This window comes from Tribolium madens, unplaced genomic scaffold, assembly GCF_015345945.1.
Source record: "Tribolium madens isolate multiple individuals breed KSU strain unplaced genomic scaffold, Tmad_KSU_1.1 Scaffold_1;HRSCAF=32;Tcas5.2_LG8, whole genome shotgun sequence".
Taxonomy (NCBI): domain Eukaryota; kingdom Metazoa; phylum Arthropoda; class Insecta; order Coleoptera; family Tenebrionidae; genus Tribolium; species Tribolium madens.
Window position 1 is genome coordinate 9,059,596 of NW_025400984.1, and position 23,099 is coordinate 9,082,694.

Genomic DNA, 23,099 nt, shown 5'->3' on the forward strand with positions numbered 1-23,099 from the left:
ACATTAGAGGTGGGTAAATCCCGATGTTTGGGGGTATTACATTGAAACAAATGTTTCTAGGATATTATTATTGAAAACAATTACCATCACAAAATTGAATTAAAAAAATCAAATTTTCTCATTAAAAACATCAGAATAACCCCAACTCTAATGTCTATGTCTATGTCAAAACAACAAATGGGTTTGTCTTTGGGGCGCGAGTTCTGGCGCACTCTGTATGTGCATATGATGTAGAACGTTACTCCTTCAACTTTTAAAATCGCGATATCTCAGGAATGGTGATTCTTGGAAAAAAAGTATAAAGACCATTTTGTAGATAATTTTAAGATCTATAATTTTCGGCTGAGCTACTTTTTTGATAAAACTTGCCGTTTTCGAAAAAAATCTAGAAAACGTCAAATATTGACCTTTGACCCCGAATAACTTTTTTAGCACACATGGGATCGATGGGGACTTTTGACACTTTATTTCTAATGGTATACCCAAGGTCTCCACCAAAATTTAGCTCTGTCGGAATTTTCGTTATTTGACCACTATTTTTATGACTAATTTGACCGGACTATATCGGTAGTGAGGCAAATTTTAAGACTTTTTCCCTTTTTTGCAGTTTCTTTCTTATTTTAACAAATTTCATATTATGAAGTTAGAAAATTCTTTTATTCTTCGACACTGTCAAAATTTACGGTTTTTCTCCCGTGTAAGGAAGTTTTGACAACTGTTTGGCATTTCTCAATACAAAAGTTCAAATTATTTTTAACAGATTTAAAGCAAGTTTAAGCCTTGTTGACTCTAATTCGAAGAATAAAATGTTGTAATCCACTCGTTTGAGTGTAAATCGGACGCTTTATTCCACCTCGTGGATGGTAAACCACTCGTTACACTCGTGGTTTAAAAGTCCACTCGGCCAAATAAAGAGTCCGATTTACACTCAAACTCGTCGAATAAATAACTATTAATAGCTGCAGATGTACAAAAATGAAATAACCTCATTTATGAGTTAATAACTCACGTAATTAACAAAAATTGTAGTTGTTAATTACGTCTAAGAAAACATGTACATTAAGTAGGGTTATATTTTACACCGGTGTATAAATGTGCTAGTAGTGAAAAAAATGTTATATAAAACACGGTAGAGAAGACTTTTACAGCCTCGCATTTATTATTGTAAACAGCTCGGCTATAAAAATTTTCTTCTCTACCTTGTGATGTAATGTACTATTAAATGTTTGTTACTCATGGGTGAGATACCAAAAAATTTTCTCCCATTATTTTAACAAAAATTTCAGCAGAAAATGCAAAACTTTTAAAAGATTTTGATTAAGTTTCTGGTTAATAAAATGAAGGCGTCGCTGGTAAGGGCGACACTATTATTTTCATCACAGAACAAAAGGTGACATTAGAAGGCAATACTTATCATATACTTAGAAATTAGTGCATAGATCGAGGCTCAAAAATTTCGTTAATTCTTCATGGAGTAGCAGAAATAGATATTAACTTTGAGCCAACAGAGTTAAAGAAGGCAATTTATGCCCAAATAAATATGTAAAAGCGAACAACTTACATTTAATTTTGCACCTTTCTTGTTACAGCTCTGCTAATTGGACACCTAGTCAGGAAAAGAAAACCTGACAATGTATAAATTAATAAATAAATTGATTAATTAATGCCGTTGTTATTTGTCTGTTTTAAGTAGTTGAAAACAAGAGATAAGAAGATAAAAACGTAACTGATTTCACGTTTAACTCATAAGTCCTATACAATAATAAAAAAAGTATTGAGGTAATGATTAGTATATTTTATCACAAGGTAGAGTAAATTTTTATAACCGACCTGTTGCGATCTTCTCCACCGTGTTTTATATCACATTTTTTTCACTACTAGCACATTTAACGGTGAAAAATATAACCCTCTCTACTTATGAACATGTTGTTGCCTCAGACGTACCAAGTCATAATTTACAACTAGGTACTATTTTTGTTAATTCACTATTATCTACAGTAATTAATTACTTACCTGAGTACTTTAAGTTGGAAGTATTTATAATTTTCTTCTTATCATAAATGAGGTTGTCATTTTTGTACTTCTGCAACTATTAAAGAAATTTCAGACATCATAATATAAAATATTTTTTAAAAGAACAAAGAAACTGGAAAGAAAAAGGAAAAAGTGTTGAAATTTAGTTCACTACAAATCGTATTTTAACAAGAAATAAACTCATTTGTTGTTTTGACAGTTGACATAGCATAGATAGTAGAGTTGGGGTTATTCTGATGTATTTAATGAGAAAATTTAAGTCTTTTTTATTTGATTTTGCAATAATTTCATTTCGAAATACTTCCGTTCGTACTTGTGATGGTAATAGTTTTTAATAATAAAATTCTAGAAATATTTGTATCAATGTAGCTAATAACCTCCAACATCGGGCATTGACCCACCTCTAATACATTATAACCCTTGGTCTATAATAAAAATAAATGATTATTGACTACTAGGTATCTTTTACAGCTAGTAGTGAAAGAACAACTTTAACAAATACAGTTTTTACAAACAAGATGTTTTACTCTGTGCGAAAATTAGGGAAAAATCTTCAAAAAAAATGTTAATTTTAAAATATACCTTAAAAACAAAACAAAATGCTTAAAGAAAAAAAGTGTTCTGAAGGGGCCTTACAAGTAGTAATCAATTACAGATATTTCATACACGTCTCTGCACATAATTTATTTAAATTTGGTAAGAGTCATCTCCTAAAGGTGAAATATGAAAAAATGAAATACGCGGTCATTGTAAAGACTTCAGAATTTGGTGAATTTATTCCAAAAGGTAGCAAAACTCTGTTCTCTTATTACTATCTGACAATTTTCTTGAAATTTTTTTACGTGATCTTTTAGCGTTTTCGTGGCAGTTCGTGGTAGGTAATTTTTTTTTTAATTCAGCTGAAATTTGATGGTTTTACAAATTTGTATTCTCATGGTAAATTGTAAAAAAGTGTAATCAAAACCACATTGGAATAATGTTTACAAAAGGGCATCTGATTTCAAAAATTAAATCAAAATTGAATTTGGCTGTTTACTGAAAACATTTGCCAGTCTTTCTCGTCAATTCCGATTAATTATCATTTTATTTACTTTGTAGCAAATTTGACGATTTTACACACTCATTTTTCCGATTACTGGAAATTAATCAATTTGCCTGCAGGAAAGCCGTTCACAAGTTGGAAAAGTCACGCGTTTATAGCGAAAAAAGCAGCTTTTATCTGAAAATAATAGTTCATTCGACAAGATGACAACACAGCATTAAAAATTAAAACCCAATTCTTGTGTTTCTTTTGCCGATAATACCAGTTGTAAAATTCACCCTCTGGGCCCATAAAATCCAGATTATAAATCCTCCCCAATTTTGCCTTCCGCTTTCTTAAAAATTTCACAAGTTGCAAGTTGCACACATGGTCTACTTACTTCGTTTCATAAATCATTGCTAGATTGCTTAGGGTGTATACACTTTGCGTTATTATATTAGTCCAAAAGGGGGTGGTTGGGCAAGCCACTCACTGTTTAATGTGCTGAAAAGGCTTCCGCACAATAAAAAGACAACTTTGCAATGTCTGGCTTTCTAACACGCATGTAAATTAACGACAGTTAAATTGAGGCAAATTTATAAGAAACAAAAGGCATTTTGTACATACGTCACGTGCAAAAACAAACATCAATTTCACTAAGAGCAAACAAAAAAAGGGGGTTTTAACCCAAAATGAATAAATATTGACATTCGCCAGATACAGCAGTTTCAGAACAACTTTTTAACTCTATGACACAAATGTGTAAATAAATGTAGAAAGCAGTTGCCATTTGAGAGAAAAACTTTGATTCCCATTTATGTCTTAAAATTAAATGTTGTTTTCTCATCTCTTAATTATTAATTAAGTCGTAAAACTTACTGATCGATATTTTTTGCGTTAAATAACTGAACAAACCATTAAATCCAAATACTTTAACAATAAAATTATTTTTATTGACTATTAAAATCTAAAAACTCACTAAAACAATTTACAACAGAAAATTATTGTTCCAAAAACCATAAAATTTTAATTTGCTAAAAACCAGAGTATTGATTATTACAAAACAATTTCTTCAAATTTACAGCTTTTTCAGGTCAGTTTTTTCACCGCTCTCCGTTGTTGAAAATTGCAGTTTATTTAATTTTAGCTTAAAAATGATGTAAACTCTTCAATTTTTAGGCTGTCTTCCTTCCAAATCAAAAAAAAGTTGTTTCAAGATGTAATCTATAAAAAATTGAGCATTTTTAATGTAATTTAAGTAAAACAAAGTCTGGAAAACGTGCCATTCTTAATGTGAAGACATGAAACAAAACTCTTTCTTTTCTTTTTCCGACATATCACAAAATAAAGAGTACTTATTTTTTTTTACATATACCAAAATATGAGCTGTGAATATTTAACATTTGTGGGGAAAATAAAATAAGGTCAATTTGGAAAAGCGTTGATTACAAAAGTAGCTATTTTGCTCCCCCTCGCCCTTTTTTACTTCCTAAAAAAAATATTATAGATTTTTCAAAAATATTAAAATCTGCAAATATTTTTACAATGTAATTTTGCATAATAAATTATGATGGTCAGACCGCAAAAAAAATCTTTCATTTCATGTGCCCCTCTATTTAACTAAAAAAATTCGAAAATGACTTTCTGAGTTAATAATTGCCAGTTACTAACTGGCAAATGACAGTTTCTATTTGGCAATTGACAGTTATTAACTGGAGATTGATAGTTACTTACCATCTGGCAATTGACAGTTACTAACTGTCAATTTAGTTTAAAAAAAACTTGTTGTGACTCTTCAGCGTTTTCGTATGATCTTTTCGAAATTCGAAAATTGGACAATTACTTTCTGAGTTATTAATTGCCTGCTACTAGGTAACTGGCAAATGGCAGTTACTAGCTGGCAATTGACGGTTACTATAACTGTAACTAAACTATAACAGTTATTAACCAGAGATTGACAGTTACTATCTGGCAATTGCCACTTACTAACTGTCAATTTAGTTAAAAAAATAGTGTGTGACCGTTCAGCGTTTTCGTACTTTCGTATGAATTTTTCGAAATTTGAAAACTGGACAATGACTTTCTGAGTTATTAATTGCCTGTTACTAACTGGCAAATGACTGTTACTATCTGGCAATTGACGGTTACTATAACTGGCAATTGACAGTTAATAACTGGAGATTGACTGTTACTGTCTGGCAATTGCCACTTACTGTCAGTTTAGTTAAAAAAAATGTATGTGACCGTTCAGCGTTTTCGTACTTTCGTATGATCTTTTCGAAATTCGAAAATTGGACAATGACTTTCTGAGTTTTAATTGCCTGTTACTAACTGGCAAATTACAGCTGCTATCTGGCTATTGCCACTTACTAACTGTCAATTTAGTTAAAAAAATGTGTGTGACCCTTAAGCGTTTTCGTGCTTTCGTAAGATCTTTTCGAAATTTGAAAATTGGACAATGACTTTCTGAGTTATTAATTGCCAGTTACTAACTGGCAAATGACAGTTACTATCTGGCAATTGCCACTTACCATCTGGCAATGGACAGTTACTAACTGGCAATTGCCACTTACTAACTAGCAATATAGTTAATAAAAATTGTGTGTGACTCTTTAGCGTTTTCGTACTTTTGTATGATCTTTTTGAAATTCAAAAATTGGACAATGACGTTCTGAGTTATTAATTGCCTGTTATTAACTGGCAAATGACTGTTACTATCTAGCAATTGACGGTTATTATAACTGGCAACTGACAATTGCCATTTACTAACTGTTATGTTACTAACTGGCATTTGCCGTTTACTAACTGTCAATTTAGTGTGTGACTCTTCAGCGTTTTAGTATAATCTTTTCAAAATTCGAAAATGGGACAAAGACTTTTTGAGTTATTAATTACCGTTACTAACTGGCAAATGACAGTTACTATCTGGCAATTGACAGTTACTATAATTGGCAATTGACAGTTATTAACTGGAGACTGACAATTACTATCTGGAAATTGCCACTTACCATCTGTCAATTGATAGTTATTAACTAGCAATTGCCACTTAATAACTATCAATTTAGTTCAAAAAAAATGTGTGTGACCCTTCAGCGTATTTTTATACGAACCTTTACGTTATCTTATTGAAAAAAGGAAAAAGCCACACTAACAAAGTTTTTCTTATGAAAGAGCGAAATATTTTGTCTTCTGTTGAGATAAAACTTGACGCAGATATCTCACTGCGAAATCTCTCAACTTGAGCAATAATAATTATTCTTTTTGTTACTTTTAATGGAATAATAATTATCTGTTATCTGTTTGTCTCTTCTCCTAAAAAGTGAACCAAGTTTGTGTCGTTTGAAAGAGTTAATTTTGAGAGATTTTAAGAGCATTATTAAAAATGATTGGAATGACAGTAAAAAGGGAGCAAAACACTTATTGGTCTATAAAATCGTAAACAACGGCATGAATATGCAAATCTGGCTGACTTGGCGTGGAAGAAAAAGAGGGTGGATTTATATCGAGAGTCGGATCATCCCGCTTTGGGGGTATTAGTATAATCTGTTAGTCGCAGAACAACCGCTAACTGAGTAGAGATATGTGCACGTACGACTAAGCATAACATTGCATTGAATATTTAGCTGAATCTTATCTTTTTTATGAGAATGCTTAACTCAAAAAGAGCCGATGGTGATGGCTCTCCGATCTCTTAAAAAGCTTTTGAGAAATCGCTTCGATTATTGCCGACTATTGTGCATGAGCGATGCTTGAACTTTCGCCGAGGTCGAGAGAAAAAGTATTGTTTTGTAAAATGAGGAAACAATTCGGGGAACAATGACAAATCGTAAAACAAATTTAACGTGTGTTGGAGTTGACAAGTTCCAGCGAAGAATAAAAAACATTTGCTTTGATCGCTATATAATGTTACAAGTTCTCCACTTTGCGAATTAAAATCAGTTCTGTTTACGTTGGCAATTTTTTCGAATGGACAACTTGTGAAATCGGTTTTGTTTCGAAACCAATAATGAGGAGTTGACGCGACTTTTGCAACTTTCAAGTTGTTTGCCAATAAGGAGCTCATCAATATTATATGACAACTTAAGAGTTTGGGGACTACGCACGTCAGCAAGGAAAACAGAATTTAGTCTTTGTTTTTATTCACACTTTCTACGAACTTTTCGGTTTATGTTGAAGAACAAGGCTTTTTAATAATGTACTGAAAAAATTATTACTATTACTTCATGCCGTCAAGTTAAGTGACATTTATTTCAGACTTTGTTTTATTCCAATTTCTGTGAGAATATGAAATGTTTCACAGCCGATATCTCACAAAGAATAAACAAAATTTATTTTTTTAGTATATGTATTAAAAAGTGTTTTCTAATTATCTACTGAAAAAATAAAAATTACTGTTTCATTCTGTCATGTTGAAAATGACAATTTTCAAACTTTGTTTTATGTAAATTGTACCAAAGTGTTAACTCTTTTAAAAGCTAAGTTTTCAGTATAACAAATTATGTCCCTCAAATTTGTTGATGTTTGAGTAAAACGTTTTACTAAAAAAATTAACCATATTGCTTTTGAACATTATGTTGAAAAAGAAAGTTTTTGTGAATGTAATATTTCAATTTTTAGATAGAAAAAATACGTTTCTTTAAATTTTATAATATTTAATTTTTAGAACAAAACATTTTTTACTTTTGGTCTAAAAAATTGTTTTCAGTTGTATTTTAATTTCTATAAAAATATTAATTTTTTTGAATAATGATCGAAAAAATAAAGACACCGTCATCGTCAGGTTAAGAGTTTTTGTGAGTGTTTTTTTTTCAATTTTTAAAGTTTGATTTTTAGATAACATACATTTCTTTAATTTTTTTTTATGTTTTGAAAGAGAACAATTTTACAATTGTATTGAAAAAATTAAAAATGTTTAAGATTGAAACCCAGAGTTTTCACATTTTGTTGTATTTTAATTTCTATAAAAATATTATTTTTTTTTAATAATGTATCGAAAAAATGAAGACACCGTCGGGTTAAAAATGATCCTGCTTTCAGACTGTCTTATTTCAAATTTTTTAAGAATATTAAATGTTTACTATCGATTTCTCTAAAAAAATGTGTATTTTCTTTTTCTGACGCGTTAAAAAAAGTTTTCTAATAATGTACTTAAAAATGTAACTGTTCTTATTTTAAGCTCTCGAAAAATGTAAAAATATCTCTAGGCTGATATCTCAGAAAGAAGAAATTTTAAGTATTGCCTGTTTGGTAGGTTGGAAAAAAAATTCTAATAATGTTCTAAAAAAATTAAGACTATTACTTCATCTCGTCATTTTCAAAATAGCAAAGAAGTTAAATTTTTCAAAAATAATAAATTACAATTCTTTAATTTATTGACATATTAAGTGGATACTCCATGGTAATTGCGAAAACCGTAATTAGTTCAGATTATAGAAGTTCTACTGTATCTACAAAGCAAAATTGTAATCCTCACGTCTTTTTACATCAATTTCCATCTGATCTTTACACACAGTTTTCAAGAAAATATAAGTGTTTTGTGCAGCCCGAAAATGACGTTTTAATTTTACAATTTTGAAATTTTGAAAAAAAAATACGATTTTTTGGATGTTAAGTATTTACTTATTTTAGTAGATAAAGAATCAGAATCAATTTTCGTTTCAGGCCCAAAAATTCCCAATTTTTATTTACTCAATTTTTTGACCAAACATAACTGAAAAACAAAAACTATGTTCATGGTAATAAAAATTTATTTATAGATTTAAAATTTTGAAATCATTTTATGTAAATATTCATACCCATTCCATTTCCTCAAACAATCTACTAGAATATTAAAAAATGATCATGCAAGCAAGTTTGACATAAAAAAATATTTTTTTCTAATCTGGGATTTATAAAATTTACGATATACTACAATTACTTTATAGATTTGACAATTTCAGCCAAATTTAAAATGTTTTGTGCAAACTGAAAATGACCAATTTTTAAAACGAAAATTTGACTGTTTCAACTTAGCATAATTAACAGGTAAAAAGTCAGTTTTTGTTTAGAAAGCTACAAAATTTCTAATTTCAACCAAACATAACTAAAAATTGGCTTTAAACATTCCTTATTTTTAATTTTCTCAAAAAATTATCAACAAAAATCGAGATGTGATAAATTACTTTTCACAATTTAAGAGCAAATTTGCTTGACAATAAACTCCAAAAAAACAAAATAAATGTTTTTCAAGTAATATTTTGGTCACTGACTCGCAAAGAAAATATATCAAGTAGTAATTATTTTAAAATTTAAAGTAGAGAATTACTATCCTCGCAGGACAATGTTAATTTTTTTAAGTTTTTATAAAACGCTTTTATAAAACAAAAGTTGTAACATAACTTTCTACCACCAGTTTTCATTTATTTTGAAGTGTGTGATCAGAAATATTGTTGAAAGCATCATCTTTTATGTTAAAAATATTAACGATGCCAGAAGTTTAAGAATTAAAAAAGTAATTTATTACATTAACAAACTTTCCTTGTTGGAGGCAACATTTTTTATGTCAAAATTCCAACTAAAGTCAAGGATTTTGCGACTGTTACTTAAAATGTTTACAATAATTTTTATATCAATGACATAATTAGCATTTTTGTGTTGCTGCTTTAATTTGATTTCTCTGCCATGAAGAGATTATCCTCATATCCTTTGACCCGTTGGTGGAATTAATTTCCCAAATAAACTCAAGCGAAAAACATCATTTTATGGTCTCTTAACCCCTTTAATTGGTTTAAAAAACCGTAAAGTTGACCTCAGCTGACAGTTCCGCCACTCATAATGCCGTTTATCCGACAAATGTATCGTTTACTCCCGAGAGAACTTCATCCCAACTTTCCGAGATATTTGAATCTTAATTCCCAACTTCCAATTGAAGAGGACTACAGCTACAGCTTCGGAGTTGTGCTTTGTTGAAAGATATGGCAAAGTCCTTTTATGAGCCCCTCTCTGATTTAATGGTCCGCGATAAGCGCCCGAATGGCAAACAAGGGGGCGCCACGTGGCAGGTGATATGAAATTGTTCGACCAAAATAAGGACTGACTCAAATCGAAAAATACGAAACCGGTCCCCAATAAAAATCAATGCGCACCAACGGGATTCAACACTCTTCACACGAAGAGTTTGCGCGGTTTATAACAAACAATAAACCGTTCAACTCGACTCAGTTTGTGTTTGGTTTTTGTTATAACATCATTAATGGCCACGTGAGCGTTTTTCCCGAAAATGCAACAAGGGATTTTTATTTTTTGCGTTATTCTTCTGATGGAAGTCCACTCGAACCCTCGCGACTTATATGGTAATCCTTAAAATCGCATCTTGTTTCAGCAAATTTCATCTAAACTATCCGACCTTGTGATTTTGACACTGACATTCTCAACGCTCCGTTAGTTCATTTGTAATTTTTCACGTAAACATTCTTAATGATGATGGTAGAAGGCCTAATTGGGGAAAGAAACATCAAAACAAGACGTATCTCGGATGTCATGGATCTCACAAGAAGATCTTTTTATTGTTTACACGCCGTTAATCACTGAACTTTATGACCTGCGCTACGAACACTGATAATTATTTTTGATAAGTTCAATTACGGGAATTTCACAATTTTTCTACTCGGAATGGGAAAAACGCGTAATGAGCGGCTTCCTGAAAAATACCAATCGTATTTTTTAAGGTTTCGCAGAAATACAGCATGATTCATCAAAATCCATCAAAATATCTTGGTTTACATAACAAATTATTGTGAAGACACAATTTTTTCTATTTATTTTAGGCTAAAATAAAATAGTAACCTGGAATTATTTATTTTTATCATGATGGTAGTTAATAAAAATATCGATTTCTGGTGACAAACAGGATAATACAGTTGCGGACACGAAATTTTGGACATCAATGTAAGCCACGCTTTATTGTCATTATGATTGACGTTTAAAACTAAAACTTGAAAGTTTTAGTTGAAATTTATTTTTGGTGTCGATTTTCTGAAACAATACGTGTTTTTATATAAGTTCAATAAATTATTTTGATTTGTTGTCATTTTTTCTCTAGCTGTTAGGATAAAAATTATAAAACCTGAAAGTGAGGTTAGTTGCATAAGGCCCGATTAACATTTTTTTATGACAGTCGAATGACAAATTGTCCAAAATTTTGTGTCCGCAATTGTATTATAGTTTATGCAAGTCGAATTTTCCCGCTCAAGGTCAAAGAATTTTAAAATTTGGCTATGTAAATCGGCTGGAAGCAAAATTGAGCAGTGTGGAAGTTACTGATTTGGTAACAAAGCTGTCAAATAGCTTATATAATTTTTAATTAAATAAAATAAATAATGCAACATAACTTAAATCTGGTAGACAAAATCCAACTTGAATCCACTTTAGATAGTTTTTTTTTATTTTTGCATTCTATACCAATTATAAAATTTACTATTTTAAAAAGGCAAAAACTTAAATTTACAAAACTACGAAATTGGTTTTCTGATCAAAGTGATTTTTAATTTTGTAATCCAATTGGCAACATTGAGAGAGAGCAGAATGAAAATTGGCACGTTTCATGACTTCTTTTCAATGTTGCCAACTCAATTTTAATATTCAGGCCACTTCGAATAGACATTTTCCTTATTATTTTCGAAAACGTTGTGTTTATTGTGAATTTTTAGTTTTTTTTTTCAGTGATATTTTATATTTTAGTGTTATGTAGTTTTTGATTATTTAAAACACTCTGTATATTGTTTCAGTGTTAAAAAATTAATTACATAGAACACTTTTTTATACACAAAAACTTCAAACAGGGTTTCAAAAAACATTAAAATATCTGAAAATAGATAATTTTTTAAGGCTTAATAAAAAGTAATTATTATTAATTGAGGTGGATTTTTCAATGTTTTATCAAAAGTTGTACATTCTGGAATTAGAATTTATTTTTATCATGAATAAATTTTAGTGACAAAATTCCAATGTTTTTTGAGAAACAGGATATAGTAGTTTTTTTATTTTACTTGTTTTATTAAAATTTTGCAATAAACTACCAAATTCAGTTTTTTGATCAAATTAAATTGGCTACATTGAACATCCTAAAGACGACAGAATGAAAACTGACACGTTTCACATTTTCTATTACATTATTCAATGTTGCCAACTCAATTTTAATATTACAAGTCACTTCGATCAGAAATTTAAGTCAAGTCACAGTATTGCTCCTATTTAAAAAAATATTTAAAGCACTTATGGAGTTTTTTGTGGTATTTGGTATTATTTCTTGTGTCTTCAATTTTGTAAATTATTATTATTATTAAGTACAAAAAGTTTTTTTTTCAGGATTTTTTTAAATTTTAGTGTGACGTGGTTTTTGATTATTTAGAAGTCACTTGGTATATTGCTTCATAGTTACTTACACTATAATCAAAAACTTAAAAAAACAGCATTTCAAAAATTCTAAACATTTTTTTACTGCCTTCAATAAAATTCATTAAAGTGGCTTGTGATTTTGACATCAAATTGGCAATGTCTAAGAGACAATGTCTCATATCTTATTCAGTGGTGCCGACATAATTACAAACTCTCAATTCTTTTCGATTTAAACTTTTTATAAAAAGTAAACAAAGATTTTTTTATTTCAAATGTTTTCTTTTCAAGTAGCTTTACTATAAAATCCGAGTCTCAAGTTTAGGATAAAGAAATAATTAAAAAATAATTAACAAAGTTATTTTTATTTTGATTAAATATTTTGCGAAATTTATTTTTTTAACAGGCTCCAAGCTTCGCAATTCTATTTCTAGGGGTGCCAACCTAATTTTAATGTCACAGGTCTTTTGGATTAGAACTTTTTATAACAAACAAATAAAGATTTTTTATTTTAAGTTTTTTTAAGTATCTTTATTACAAAAATCCGGAAAATAATTAACATATTAACAAAGTTTTTGTTATTTTGACTAAATATTTTTAGCAGGTTCCAAATGCCACACCTCCGACACCCCGGGCCTCTGTGTCGCCATCACAAACTGCCCCTCAGCCCTCGAATCCGTCAAAAAGCAGGGCTCGCACTCCCTGAAACGTTGCGGATTTGAGGGATTCACCGAAATCGTGTGTTGCCCTAACGACTTACGCCATGCAACAACCGAAAATCCCGACGATGCCACCGACGAGGAGAAAAAACCCGAAATACGAGGCCCCGACATTGGCCGAAAAAGCCAAAAAGCGTGCGACAAATACTCGAAAAACGTCCCAATTGCCCTCTCCTACCACATAGTCGGGGGCGAAAACGCCGAAAAGGGGGAATTCCCCCATATGGCAGCGTTGGGGTTCTACATCAAGGAAGACAAAGTGTACAGATTTGATTGTGGGGGCACTTTGATATCAAATTACTACATTGTAACAGCAGCACATTGCATTATTACAGTGCAGCAAAACGAAGTGAAAATTGCAAGATTGGGGGTTATTGAAATTCCGGCGTCGATAGAGCAACCAGATTCGCAACTTGATTATAATGTCGTCAATGTTACGGTTCATAAAGAGTATAAATGGAAGGAGAAATTTAATGATATTGCTTTAGTAAAACTAGAACGGAAAGTCACTTTTACTGAATCCATCAGACCTGCGTGTTTGTACACAAGATCTGACGATCCCGAAAGACTGTTTGTCACAGGTTGGGGCTCGGTTAGTTTAGGAGGCGAGAGAAGCTCTATTCTGCAAAAAGCCATCCTCAACCCTGTCCCAGTGCAAGAATGCAACAGCACGTACGCCAACAGAACCAACAGAAAAATCATTAAAATGCAAATTTGTGCGGCTGATAGTAAAAGTGATGCTTGTCAGGGCGACTCAGGGGGGCCCTTGCAGACTCAAGGAAATAGAAGTCTCTGGACTATAGTTGGCGTAACCTCGTATGGGATTGGGTGTGGTAGCAGATATCCTGGTATTTACACAAGGATTAGCAGTTATGTGGACTGGATTGAGGAGAGAGTGTGGCCATAGAGAAAAATTTTCAACGACTTGTGCCAATTGACACTATTGTGATATTTAATACAGACGACGTGTTCGGGCACCTGTATTTGCCATTTTAACCGTGAAAGTAATATTCTAAACTGTATTTTATTTATTATTCTATGAAAAAATAAAAAAATAAAACTATTTGTTTTTTTATTACAAAATGGAGGGCTTTTTAAACCAGCACAACCGACAACGTGACGTCGCTAAAATCACCATTGTCAATAATTGCCCATTAAATAACACAAGTAAAAAATCTATTTTACTTGAATTGCGTTAAAGTTGGTCACTTGTACGTTTTCCAATAAATTATTTTTAATTTGTTTTAAGAAATACAAAAATATCCTCTTTTTATTTAATAGTTATTTGTGCGTTGTCATGTTTTCCCCCATGTCAGTCTCGCAAAAAATGTTATTGTTGAGATAGTTTAACGTAAATAACGAGTTATTTGTTGAAATACAACAGCAAGAGGGCAGAAACCCAACTTGACACTAGAAACATGTACTCTAATAACATTGTGACTGAAAGCGGTAAATAATTCAGCTTTTGCTCAACCTAACCTCAAAATACATGTTGAAGGTGATACTTTTATCCCTGCGTCGCAAAGACCCGATGGAACTTGGCGCAAAGCTCGCAGAGTTAAGGAAGGTTATGTGCCCCAAGAAGAGGTACCATTGTATGAAAGCAAAGGCAAACAGTTTATGAATAGAAACACAAAACCAGAACCGGTGAAATTATCAAGTGGTGAGACGGCCCAGCGTCCCATACCTGGACTTTTTATAATTGAGGACAAAGAGAAGAAACAGGGGAAAAAGAAGAATAAAAATAGTAAACCTCAATTGAGTGTGCTAATAAAAGTTCAATGTTTTTTTGCAGAAGTGGAAGAAGTGACCAAACAATTGCAACAAGTCACAGTTAGTGAGGTTCCACAAACGGACCCTGCGAAAAAATTGAAGAATTTGAAGAAGAGATTAAGGGAAGTGGAAGCACTAGAGGAAAAACTAAAGAATGGTTTAATACCGAAACCGGAACCTGAGCAATTGACGAAAATACAAAGAAAAAACGACTTGTTGCTACAAATCCGGGAATTGGAAAAGCAAATTGGATAAGACACTTAAGTACAAACAGTTTTTATGAATGTTAAAGGGCGTTTACGAAATAGTTTCTCACTGCCCACAACCACTAACCATTTAATGCCATACCCACCCGTGCAATAGGGGCTTCAAATGGTTGAAAATTTATCCACTGTGATAGATTTCCTTGTGTCTCATTTTAAATAAAAATCATTGTCACTTTCATTTATTTCTACCACAAGTCACATGACGTTTTAAAGCCACAATTGAACGTTTCCTGAAACTCTTCGTTGTGTAAAATGTGTTGAATTCTCTGTAAAACAGGCCCGTGTTCGTCCCCTGTGAAAATATCGCTGTCTCCTGACACTTCACACCAAACCTGAGCGAAGCTGACGAAAAACTGGTGAATTTCCCGCCCCGGATTTCGTTTTTTGAAAGCATTGAGGCTGATTTTCAACCCGTTGGAATCTGCAATTATTTCACCAACAGTGTGGCTGTCATTATAGCACGAAATGCGGTTTTTATAAAGCAGGAAGTCACGATCTGGCAACCATTTTTTCACTTTCCCACTAGGGTCGGCCAGAATACCTGCTGGGTCCAGAGAGTGGGAAATTTCGTGCCCAATGAGCGAACCCAAAGCCCCGAAATTCGAAATTTCGGCCCTTTTGTACCGATAAAACGGCGGCTCCAACATCCCTAAGGGAATAACTACAAAAATAGTGATTTTGTCAGAGTTGTGACTCACAAATCGAATTCTGGAGGACGCTGTAGTAGGCGTTGACGTCGAAGGGGCTCGACGGCCACCTGAAAATTTTTCGTTTGTTTATTTAATAAAAAAAAACTGTGCCCCAAAGAAAAATTTCAAGTAAGATAAGATACCAGGAACAGAAAAAATGTTTAAAAATTCTATCAAAAAATTTTGACATTTATTTTTTGACAAATGACATTTTTTATAATGATACTAATGATCTTGTACATGTTTTTTTCTAATTTGCATCTCTAAGAAAGCTTATTTCGATTCCAAAACCGATGCTTTAATTGAGCCATTTCAACAATTTGGGTGCTGAAATAGACTAGTACAATTTACTTTCTAGAGGTTGTGATGGTGATTTTCAGTGGCGTTTTGAGCGATTTCTTTTATTTCATGAAATATTTGTAGTATTCATTGTTAATTCAACAAAATTTTGAAAAATATTCGAGACTTGACACTTCGAAAATAGGATTTGTCAAACTTTGTGACATTTATTAGCAACCACTTTATTAGGGCAAAAGTTCCTAAATTTTGAAAAACTGAAATAGCACAAAAAAACTTGTTAACTTATGTTAAGAAAGTACGTAAAATGCGGAAAAGAGAAAAAATAGCATAAAAAACTTGTTTCATAAGTCATTTGCCCTACGAAACGCATTCTTTAATATACTATTTCATAATTATTTAGTAAAGGTAAAAAAAATGACAATAAAAGCCACAAATAACATTAAACAGAGTTACAATTTAGGCTACAGCTTCCTTGTTTCCTCTTCTGTAACAAAAAAACTTGGAAAATTATTTTTCCAATAGATATAAATAGTCAAAGTGCAAAATTTAAACACTCATAACTTCAAAATTTGTATAGATTTTTTTACATTTTTTCCATGTTTCTGGTATCTTGCCTTACATGGCATTTTCTGGCGCACCCTGAATTTTGAACGTACAGTATTTGGGGTTTGTGCTGGGCCAATCGGGACAAAACATGCGACGTTTTAAATTGTTTCAACTCGAGCATGTTTATGAAATGATTGTTGGTCATTTTGACCTGAAAAAAAAATTATAGCAGAAATTAAATGATAAAATAAATTACTTTGCCATAATGTCGTTTAAGAGTGTGGAAATTCCAAGAGGGGTACCCCAAATGCAATTCAATGTTTTTAATTTTCTCCACAAGTAGTAATTTTCCCTCCTTGCTCAACCAATCACAGTTTAACAAAATCTGGGCAAATTCGGTTTTGATCGACTCAACCATTGACTTTATATCGGGGAAAATTTTCGGATTGACGTATGTTTTTAAATATCGGGGGAGCAATAAGGGGCTGAAATACGTAATGACCTTGTCAAGACACTCAAATTCCCGAGACAAGTCCTCTTGAACCCCTAGAATCGCCTGATCGATCAAAAAACTTAAATTTCTCAAGTGACGATCAGTGTCTCTGGACACGTCCTTAATAATCGACCACATTAAATAATTTTTGGCAACTCTATGTCCCACTTGATTGATTAAGAGGAACAGTTTTTTCAAATATGTGTAATTCTTGACTATCACAGTCGTATTTGGGGTTATAATTGAGAAGCTCCCGAAAATATAATCGAGAAATTTGATCCAATCGATTGAAAATTTCTGCGATAATTTTTCGACTGTTGTGCGCTCATTTCTCATTTCATTGTTCCGAATAGTCGCCAAAAACGTTTCAAATTTGATGATTTCCCTAATTTGTGTGACATTTATCCGTTTTTTGCCCCCAGACAAGTGATTTGCGGTCTCAAAAATCCACTTTTCGTAGGCTTCCAACTCGACTTTGTACTCCAAACCGGTCAAAATATACTCTGGAAAAATTAAATTCCCCGGTTCCACATAAATGGCATACTTTTTCGGATCTTTATAATCCAAATCGACGTGAATTTTCAAAATTGGGTGAATCCCCAAGACTCTTGTAACCACAGCTAGTTGATGAAACCAGTCATTTTCGTCTCTACTTGTGATTAAACCCCACCCCCCTAAACCATCAATAAAGGTTTTTAATTCCTTCAAGTACTTAGTTTCGTGGTCCGCGGTGTTTAAACAAGACCGGTAAAAAATCTGCGGTTGGATTAAATAAAAATCGTGATGAGTTAAAATCTGCGCTAATCGAGTTCTGATTTTGTGATTAACGGCCATCCAGGGGCTCCACACGGGCTCGAATGGGGGCTTTTTCGCCTCTTTGGTCCAAGTGGCGCAAGAGTAGGCGTAAAAGTTGTCACAGGGGGAAATTAACTCATCTGCAAAAAAATATTTAATAGACAAAAAATACTATGTACCTCAAGTTTAATACCTGACTTGCTTTTCACATGACTGATTAGCACAAGAGTGGCAAAAAACGCCAGACTTTTCGCCAACATTTCACTCAACTAACCAGTTTATTAACCTCAACTTATCAAAGCGGACAAAATGTAGGTGGTGGCAGGAAAATGCTAAATTATCTCAACATTTCTGGATGAAATCGCTTTAATGACATGCAGAAAAATTACATTATGTACTAATCTAGAAAAAATCACTGCCATCTACTCTTCTTCCTTGTGGAAGGCGGGGCTTGTGGAACCGGATCCGAACTTGCTGTAAACTAAACCACAAAATAAACTCGGGTCAAGATTAAAAAAAACCTCACCTGATTCATGTATTGAGCTTTAAAGGCGGCTTTCATCGCCGATAATCTATCAGTGGCGGGCCCCCTTGACTGACTGTGCGTTTCCCCCACAAAATTCCTCGAAGCCCCTCCCACTTTCTCCTTGAAACCCAACCCGACTCCGCCCACATTCGGGTTACCGCCCTTACTCTTGTACCTTTGTTTCCTGTACCACGCACTCTGTAACGCCAAATCTAAAACTTCTTGAGGCACGTCTTGATGCGCCGCTTCTAGATTTTTAACAATATGCCCCACAAACTCCTTATCTTTGGGCGTGATTAGTGTGTAGGCGGTGCCTTGGTTACCGGCACGCCCCGTACGACCAATCCTGTGAGTGTGCGTGTCAATATCACGTGCAATGTCGTAATTAACCACAGTACGGATGTGGGGGATGTCTAAACCGCGAGCTGCCACATCGGTTGCCACCAACAAACTACATTCTTTTTTCTTAAAAGCGGTTATAACCTTGTTGCGTTCGGCTTGTTCGATATCCCCGTGTAGCAACAAACATTCAAATTCTTTGACTTTTAAATCGTTTGCCAACTGTTCAGCGTCAACTTTTTTCGTGACAAACACCAAAACCGAGCCTGCGGATAACAACTCAACCAGATTACTGACCAACCAATCCCTTTTCAACTGTTGATTTTCCATCAACAACACTTTTTGGGTGACATCCTCATTGGCTTGCCCTGTAATCCCTTGGGAAATCCTCACGGGATCATTAAGTGCATCCTTAGCCAACTTCTCAATCCTTTTCCTAAACGTCGCACTAAACAACAACGTTTGCCTATCAGGCCTCACGTGATTACAAACCGACCTAACCTGCGGTTCAAACCCCAACTCAAACATCCTATCAGCCTCATCCAACACCAAAAACGTCACTCTTTGTAAATTGGTCGCGCCCCCTTTCACATGATCTATAATCCTCCCGGGCGTGGCCACAACAATATCCGCCCCTTCTTTCAACGCCAGACTCTGCTCCCATTTCGACCCCCCACCATACGCACAAACCACACTCAAATCATAAACTCGGGCGAATTTCTTCGCCTCGTTGTATATCTGAATGGCCAATTCTCGTGTGGGGGCGAGAATTAACCCAGCTGGGCCTTCGCCCTCCGAAACTGGGGGCTGGGTTGAAACGTGCTTGAGGAGAGGCCACAAAAAGGCGGCGGTTTTCCCGCTTCCTGTCTGCGCAATACCCAGAACATCGCGACCTTGAAGGGCACAAGGGACGGCTTGGGCTTGAATTGGAGTGGGCGAAATGTACTCAGCTTTGATTATAGCTTTAAGGAGCTTATCGTCGAAGTTGAAGTGCGCAAAAGATGAGACGGGTTTAGGGGGTTGTGACCCTGAAACGGTAATATCGAACGTTTTGCGCAACTCGGCGACTTGTTTGTTTGATAAACTCGCAATTTCGGGGTGTTCATTATAGAAGTTTTTCTCGAAGGGTTTGTATTCGATTGTTGAGTGGTCAATGGGGGGTAAAGGATCAATAATTTTTTTCTTATCAGGGGGGATTGGGTTACCATCCTCGTCATATTCAATGTCTAACTCCTCCTCAACTGGGGCCAAACCGGCGTTAGGATTCTCCTCCATGTATCTATAATACGATTCTTCAACGTCCTCCTCCTCCAAATCGTTCCTAACCCCAGTTTGTTGCGACGAACTGCCAGGTTTCTCCGATTGCATCTGAAAACTTGTCATGAACTCGACTAAACTGTTTGTTGTGTTGTGACTGACCTGTTTCTCGATGCCTGCCATGTAGGCATCCAGAGGATCATCGTCCTCGTTTGGCACTTCTTGTTTCTTGGTTTCGACTCGAGTGGGGCTCCCGGGGGCTGGGATGTATGCCAAATCGGGCACAGTCTCCTCCTCGTCGTCCTCGAAATACCTGAAAACACAAACTGACGCTGTCCCTCACTCGTTTACGTCCACTCGTACTCATCCTCGGTGGCGGCACGTTTGCGACTACCCCCCCAAGCAGCCGATAACGCATTCTGACTTATTGCATTCATTGTTGAATAGCCTTGCTTGCTAACGCCACTTAACGGGGGCGGGGGCACGGCATTGTGGCGCTTTTGGTTCATTTGGAAACCCGAGTAGTTGAAGCCACTCATGATTGAGGTTAAAGTAATTTACAAGAAAAAACACAGTTTTTGGTTAGTATTGCGAAAGCATGCTGTTTTATAAACACTTTCACGCACTAGTAATGGTTTTTAGCGACACACAATTCGCGAAAACAACAAAATTGTTTTCACTCACAAAACGTCAAAACTAATTGACAGTCAAAACTACCAATAGTGGCAAAACAAAAATGAAAAGTACTAAAATACGCAACTTTTTTAATTATTTCAAACGTAAATCATCAAATGATTTAATCGAAACATAATTCTTAATCGTGTCGAATTGGAATTGATTAAGAAAACTATTTAAAACTTGATTTTATTAAGTTTTAGTTACCAAATTGACAGTCAGCTGACAACTGTCAATGTCACTTGACAAGTGTAAATAAATAGTAAAATCCTGTTCAAATTTGTGATGAAAGTCGACTCATGCAGTTCGAATTCACGTCGTTCCACCCCCGGATGTACCGCTGCTGTTGCCGGCGACGGGTAAGTCCAACTTGCTAAGAAATTTGCTAAAATGAGTAAAAGTTCCCGTTGCAGCGCGAGAGCAACCCCCTTTTCCGGGCCGTTTTGTCGGATAATTTAGCCGAATTGCAAGCTTTGGTCGAGTCTGGCCACCCCGTCAACATCCAGAATGCAAAAGGCTGCTCGCTGCTTAATTTCGCAATGCGCCGAAAACGGGTGGAAATTTTCGATTATTTGCTAAGTTTAGATGAAATTGACGTTGATTTCCGTGATCGGATGGACCAAAGTCCGCTTTTGTACCTAGCCGGTGTTTGTTTCGATGAATACTTTGCCTTGGAATTAATAAGAAAGGGGGCTGATATCCATTCAGTTGATGACTCGGGGTTTAGTTTTTTGCACCTAGCTGCGAGGGCCTATTGCGATGATAATTTACGAGTGGGTCAGTTGATTATCGAGCAGGGGGCTGATGTCGACCGTCAGGGACACTACGGGGTGACTCCGCTGTACACTGCATGTGAAGAAGGCAACTTTGATTGGGCTTGTATGTTGCTGTTTTATGGGGCGGACCCCATGATCCCCACTCATAGAGGAATACTGCCCGTGGCTGTAGTCTCGTCAAATACAAGCGAAGACCAACAAGTCTTATTGCAAGAAATTATTTTTAATTACACTTTTGACGACGATGGAGTTACTCTAAGTCTTCCAACTTTGACGGCTGCTATGACTTTAAACTCGGATCTTTTTGTAAAAATTCTTGATAAAGTTTCAAACATTGATTATAATGTATCTGACTTGCAACATTTGGTCACATCGTTGATTCACGTGAAAGCGGAACATTTGAAATTGTTTATGCGCAATTTTGGGTTCATTATCAAAGACATGATTGAGAATTTTCCCCCATTGGAGGTCTTGATTAAGATTTCTCTCGACTGTGAAATGTCGGGATTGAGGGAAATAATTGAGGTGTTTTTGGATAGTGTCTACTGTGCTAAATTTGTCCAGTCTTGTGACCCCAACTTGCCTACAATTTCCCGATTTATTCAGGAATTTACTAGTGAAGAAGAAGAAAAATTCACTGAAATGGTGTGTCTAATGCTGAGTTACGGTCTCGGGGTCACTTCCACCGACTTGGATGCGGTGTACAATCAATTCGGTTATTGCGAACTCTTTAAATTGTTACTCCACATGGACATTACGATAGTAAATAATAATAATGACATGCGCTCAATTGCTATGTTATACTACAATCCAGATATTTCGCTTGATAATCTTCTAAACGACTTTTATATAAACCCGTATTTGTTACATTTTTACAATCATCGCAAACTGAAAGAAATTTGTTTGAGTGTGGGAGAAGGTTGCGAAAAGCTGCCAGAGTTACCACAAGTACCTTATCTGTTAGAATTGAGTAGAAATGCAGCGCGGAAGTATATAGTAAATAAATTTAATATAAAAAAGTCTGCACAGTTTTACACGGTGTTGCGGTGGCTTCCTATTGGTGAAATGAACAAAAAAATTATTGCTCTAGAGAAGAAAATTTATGAGTAGGAATGTTTTGTTACGAAATGTGCCTTCAAAAATGTGATTACAAAATGTCTAGCTGATCTCTTGTTTTTAAAGACTAAATAATTGTTTTAATTATGCAACAGCATTGTTTTATTTACAAGTCGTATTTTATTGTTTATTATGTTTAAGGTATAAATATTTCGCTTTATTGTAGCTTTAAATTGTAATATTTTCCAATAAATAAATCTTTACTTGAAATAAAAATTCATTGTTTATTTGGCACTTAGTCGACTTGGCGCGAGAGTGATTAAAACATTTTTCTCACGTTTTTTTTTGTTGTTTATTTTTTTAAAACAGGGAGAATAGAAACATCTATTTATTTTCTCTTTAATTTTGTTTAAAGTTTAATTAGAAATAGGCTTTAGCAGTTGGTCGACTTGTGGTGAGGAG

General features: G+C 34.2%; 5 protein-coding genes across 8 annotated transcripts; 3 read left to right on the forward strand and 2 right to left on the reverse strand.

Annotated features, from left to right (window-relative positions):
* Positions 1-10,209: 10,209 nt before the first annotated feature.
* Positions 10,210-14,209, forward strand: LOC123003784 (serine protease persephone-like). 2 transcript variants are annotated; one of them, XM_044396775.1, is made up of 2 exons: positions 10,210-10,386; positions 13,029-14,209. In XM_044396775.1, exons 1-2 carry the CDS (start codon positions 10,314-10,316, stop codon positions 14,051-14,053), a joined length of 1,098 nt encoding a protein of 365 aa, XP_044252710.1. In that variant the 5' UTR covers positions 10,210-10,313; the 3' UTR covers positions 14,054-14,209. The 2 variants fall into 2 exon arrangements, with proteins under 2 accessions (XP_044252710.1, XP_044252711.1); XM_044396776.1 differs by having other exon boundaries at positions 13,032-14,209.
* Positions 14,210-14,449: 240 nt separating this feature from the next.
* LOC123016409 (partner of Y14 and mago) lies at positions 14,450-15,363 on the forward strand. The gene is made up of 3 exons (XM_044416786.1): positions 14,450-14,595; positions 14,645-14,893; positions 14,942-15,363. Exons 1-3 carry the CDS (start codon positions 14,565-14,567, stop codon positions 15,172-15,174), a joined length of 513 nt encoding a protein of 170 aa, XP_044272721.1. The 5' UTR covers positions 14,450-14,564; the 3' UTR covers positions 15,175-15,363.
* On the reverse strand, positions 15,330-18,385 carry LOC123016407 (endothelin-converting enzyme 1-like). The gene is made up of 5 exons (XM_044416783.1): positions 18,202-18,385; positions 16,977-18,148; positions 16,831-16,931; positions 15,884-15,942; positions 15,330-15,846 (listed from the first exon to the last, which is right to left on the reverse strand). The coding sequence occupies exons 1-5, from the start codon at positions 18,266-18,268 to the stop codon at positions 15,371-15,373; spliced, it is 1,875 nt and encodes a 624-aa protein (XP_044272718.1). The 5' UTR covers positions 18,269-18,385; the 3' UTR covers positions 15,330-15,370.
* On the reverse strand, positions 18,357-21,048 carry LOC123016406 (ATP-dependent RNA helicase DDX42). 2 transcript variants are annotated; one of them, XM_044416782.1, is made up of 4 exons: positions 20,494-21,038; positions 20,293-20,443; positions 18,535-20,241; positions 18,357-18,489 (listed from the first exon to the last, which is right to left on the reverse strand). In XM_044416782.1, the coding sequence occupies exons 1-4, from the start codon at positions 20,667-20,669 to the stop codon at positions 18,421-18,423; spliced, it is 2,103 nt and encodes a 700-aa protein (XP_044272717.1). In that variant the 5' UTR covers positions 20,670-21,038; the 3' UTR covers positions 18,357-18,420. The 2 variants fall into 2 exon arrangements, with proteins under 2 accessions (XP_044272717.1, XP_044272715.1); XM_044416780.1 differs by having other exon boundaries at positions 18,535-20,443; positions 20,494-21,048.
* Positions 19,804-22,906, forward strand: LOC123016408. Of its 2 annotated transcripts, none has more exons than XM_044416785.1 (2): positions 19,804-21,164; positions 21,219-22,906. In XM_044416785.1, exons 1-2 carry the CDS (start codon positions 21,105-21,107, stop codon positions 22,689-22,691), a joined length of 1,533 nt encoding a protein of 510 aa, XP_044272720.1. In that variant the 5' UTR covers positions 19,804-21,104; the 3' UTR covers positions 22,692-22,906. The 2 variants fall into 2 exon arrangements, with proteins under 2 accessions (XP_044272720.1, XP_044272719.1); XM_044416784.1 differs by having other exon boundaries at positions 19,816-21,164; positions 21,207-22,906.
* The last annotated feature ends 193 nt before the right edge of the window (positions 22,907-23,099 follow it).

Excerpts from the sequence above, each read along its gene's own strand:
- LOC123003784 (XM_044396775.1), top strand. The coding sequence starts at position 10,314 with ATGCAACAAGGGATTTTTATTTTTTGCGTTATTCTTCTGATGGAAGTC. Across the intron at positions 10,387-13,028 it reads GAACCCTCGCGACTTATATG|CAGGTTCCAAATGCCACACC; the intron begins GTAATCCTTAAA and ends AAATATTTTTAG.
- LOC123016409 (XM_044416786.1), top strand. The coding sequence starts at position 14,565 with ATGTACTCTAATAACATTGTGACTGAAAGCG. Across the intron at positions 14,596-14,644 it reads TAACATTGTGACTGAAAGCG|GTGATACTTTTATCCCTGCG; the intron begins GTAAATAATTCA and ends TACATGTTGAAG. Across the intron at positions 14,894-14,941 it reads GAAAAAGAAGAATAAAAATA|AAGTGGAAGAAGTGACCAAA; the intron begins GTAAACCTCAAT and ends GTTTTTTTGCAG.
- LOC123016407 (XM_044416783.1), bottom strand. The coding sequence starts at position 18,268 with ATGTTGGCGAAAAGTCTGGCGTTTTTTGCCACTCTTGTGCTAATCAGT. Across the intron at positions 15,943-16,830 it reads CAGCACAAACCCCAAATACT|GTGGCCGTCGAGCCCCTTCG; the intron begins GTACGTTCAAAA and ends AAAAATTTTCAG. Across the intron at positions 15,847-15,883 it reads CGTCCTCCAGAATTCGATTT|TTATTCCCTTAGGGATGTTG; the intron begins GTGAGTCACAAC and ends CTATTTTTGTAG.
- LOC123016406 (XM_044416780.1), bottom strand. The coding sequence starts at position 20,669 with ATGAGTGGCTTCAACTACTCGGGTTTCCAAATGAACCAAAAGCGCCAC. Across the intron at positions 20,444-20,493 it reads CGTGCCGCCACCGAGGATGA|GTATTTCGAGGACGACGAGG; the intron begins GTACGAGTGGAC and ends TTGTGTTTTCAG. Across the intron at positions 18,490-18,534 it reads AAGCTCAATACATGAATCAG|TTTACAGCAAGTTCGGATCC; the intron begins GTGAGGTTTTTT and ends TTTGTGGTTTAG.
- LOC123016408 (XM_044416784.1), top strand. The coding sequence starts at position 21,105 with ATGCAGTTCGAATTCACGTCGTTCCACCCCCGGATGTACCGCTGCTGT. Across the intron at positions 21,165-21,206 it reads GCTGCTGTTGCCGGCGACGG|TTCCCGTTGCAGCGCGAGAG; the intron begins GTAAGTCCAACT and ends AATGAGTAAAAG.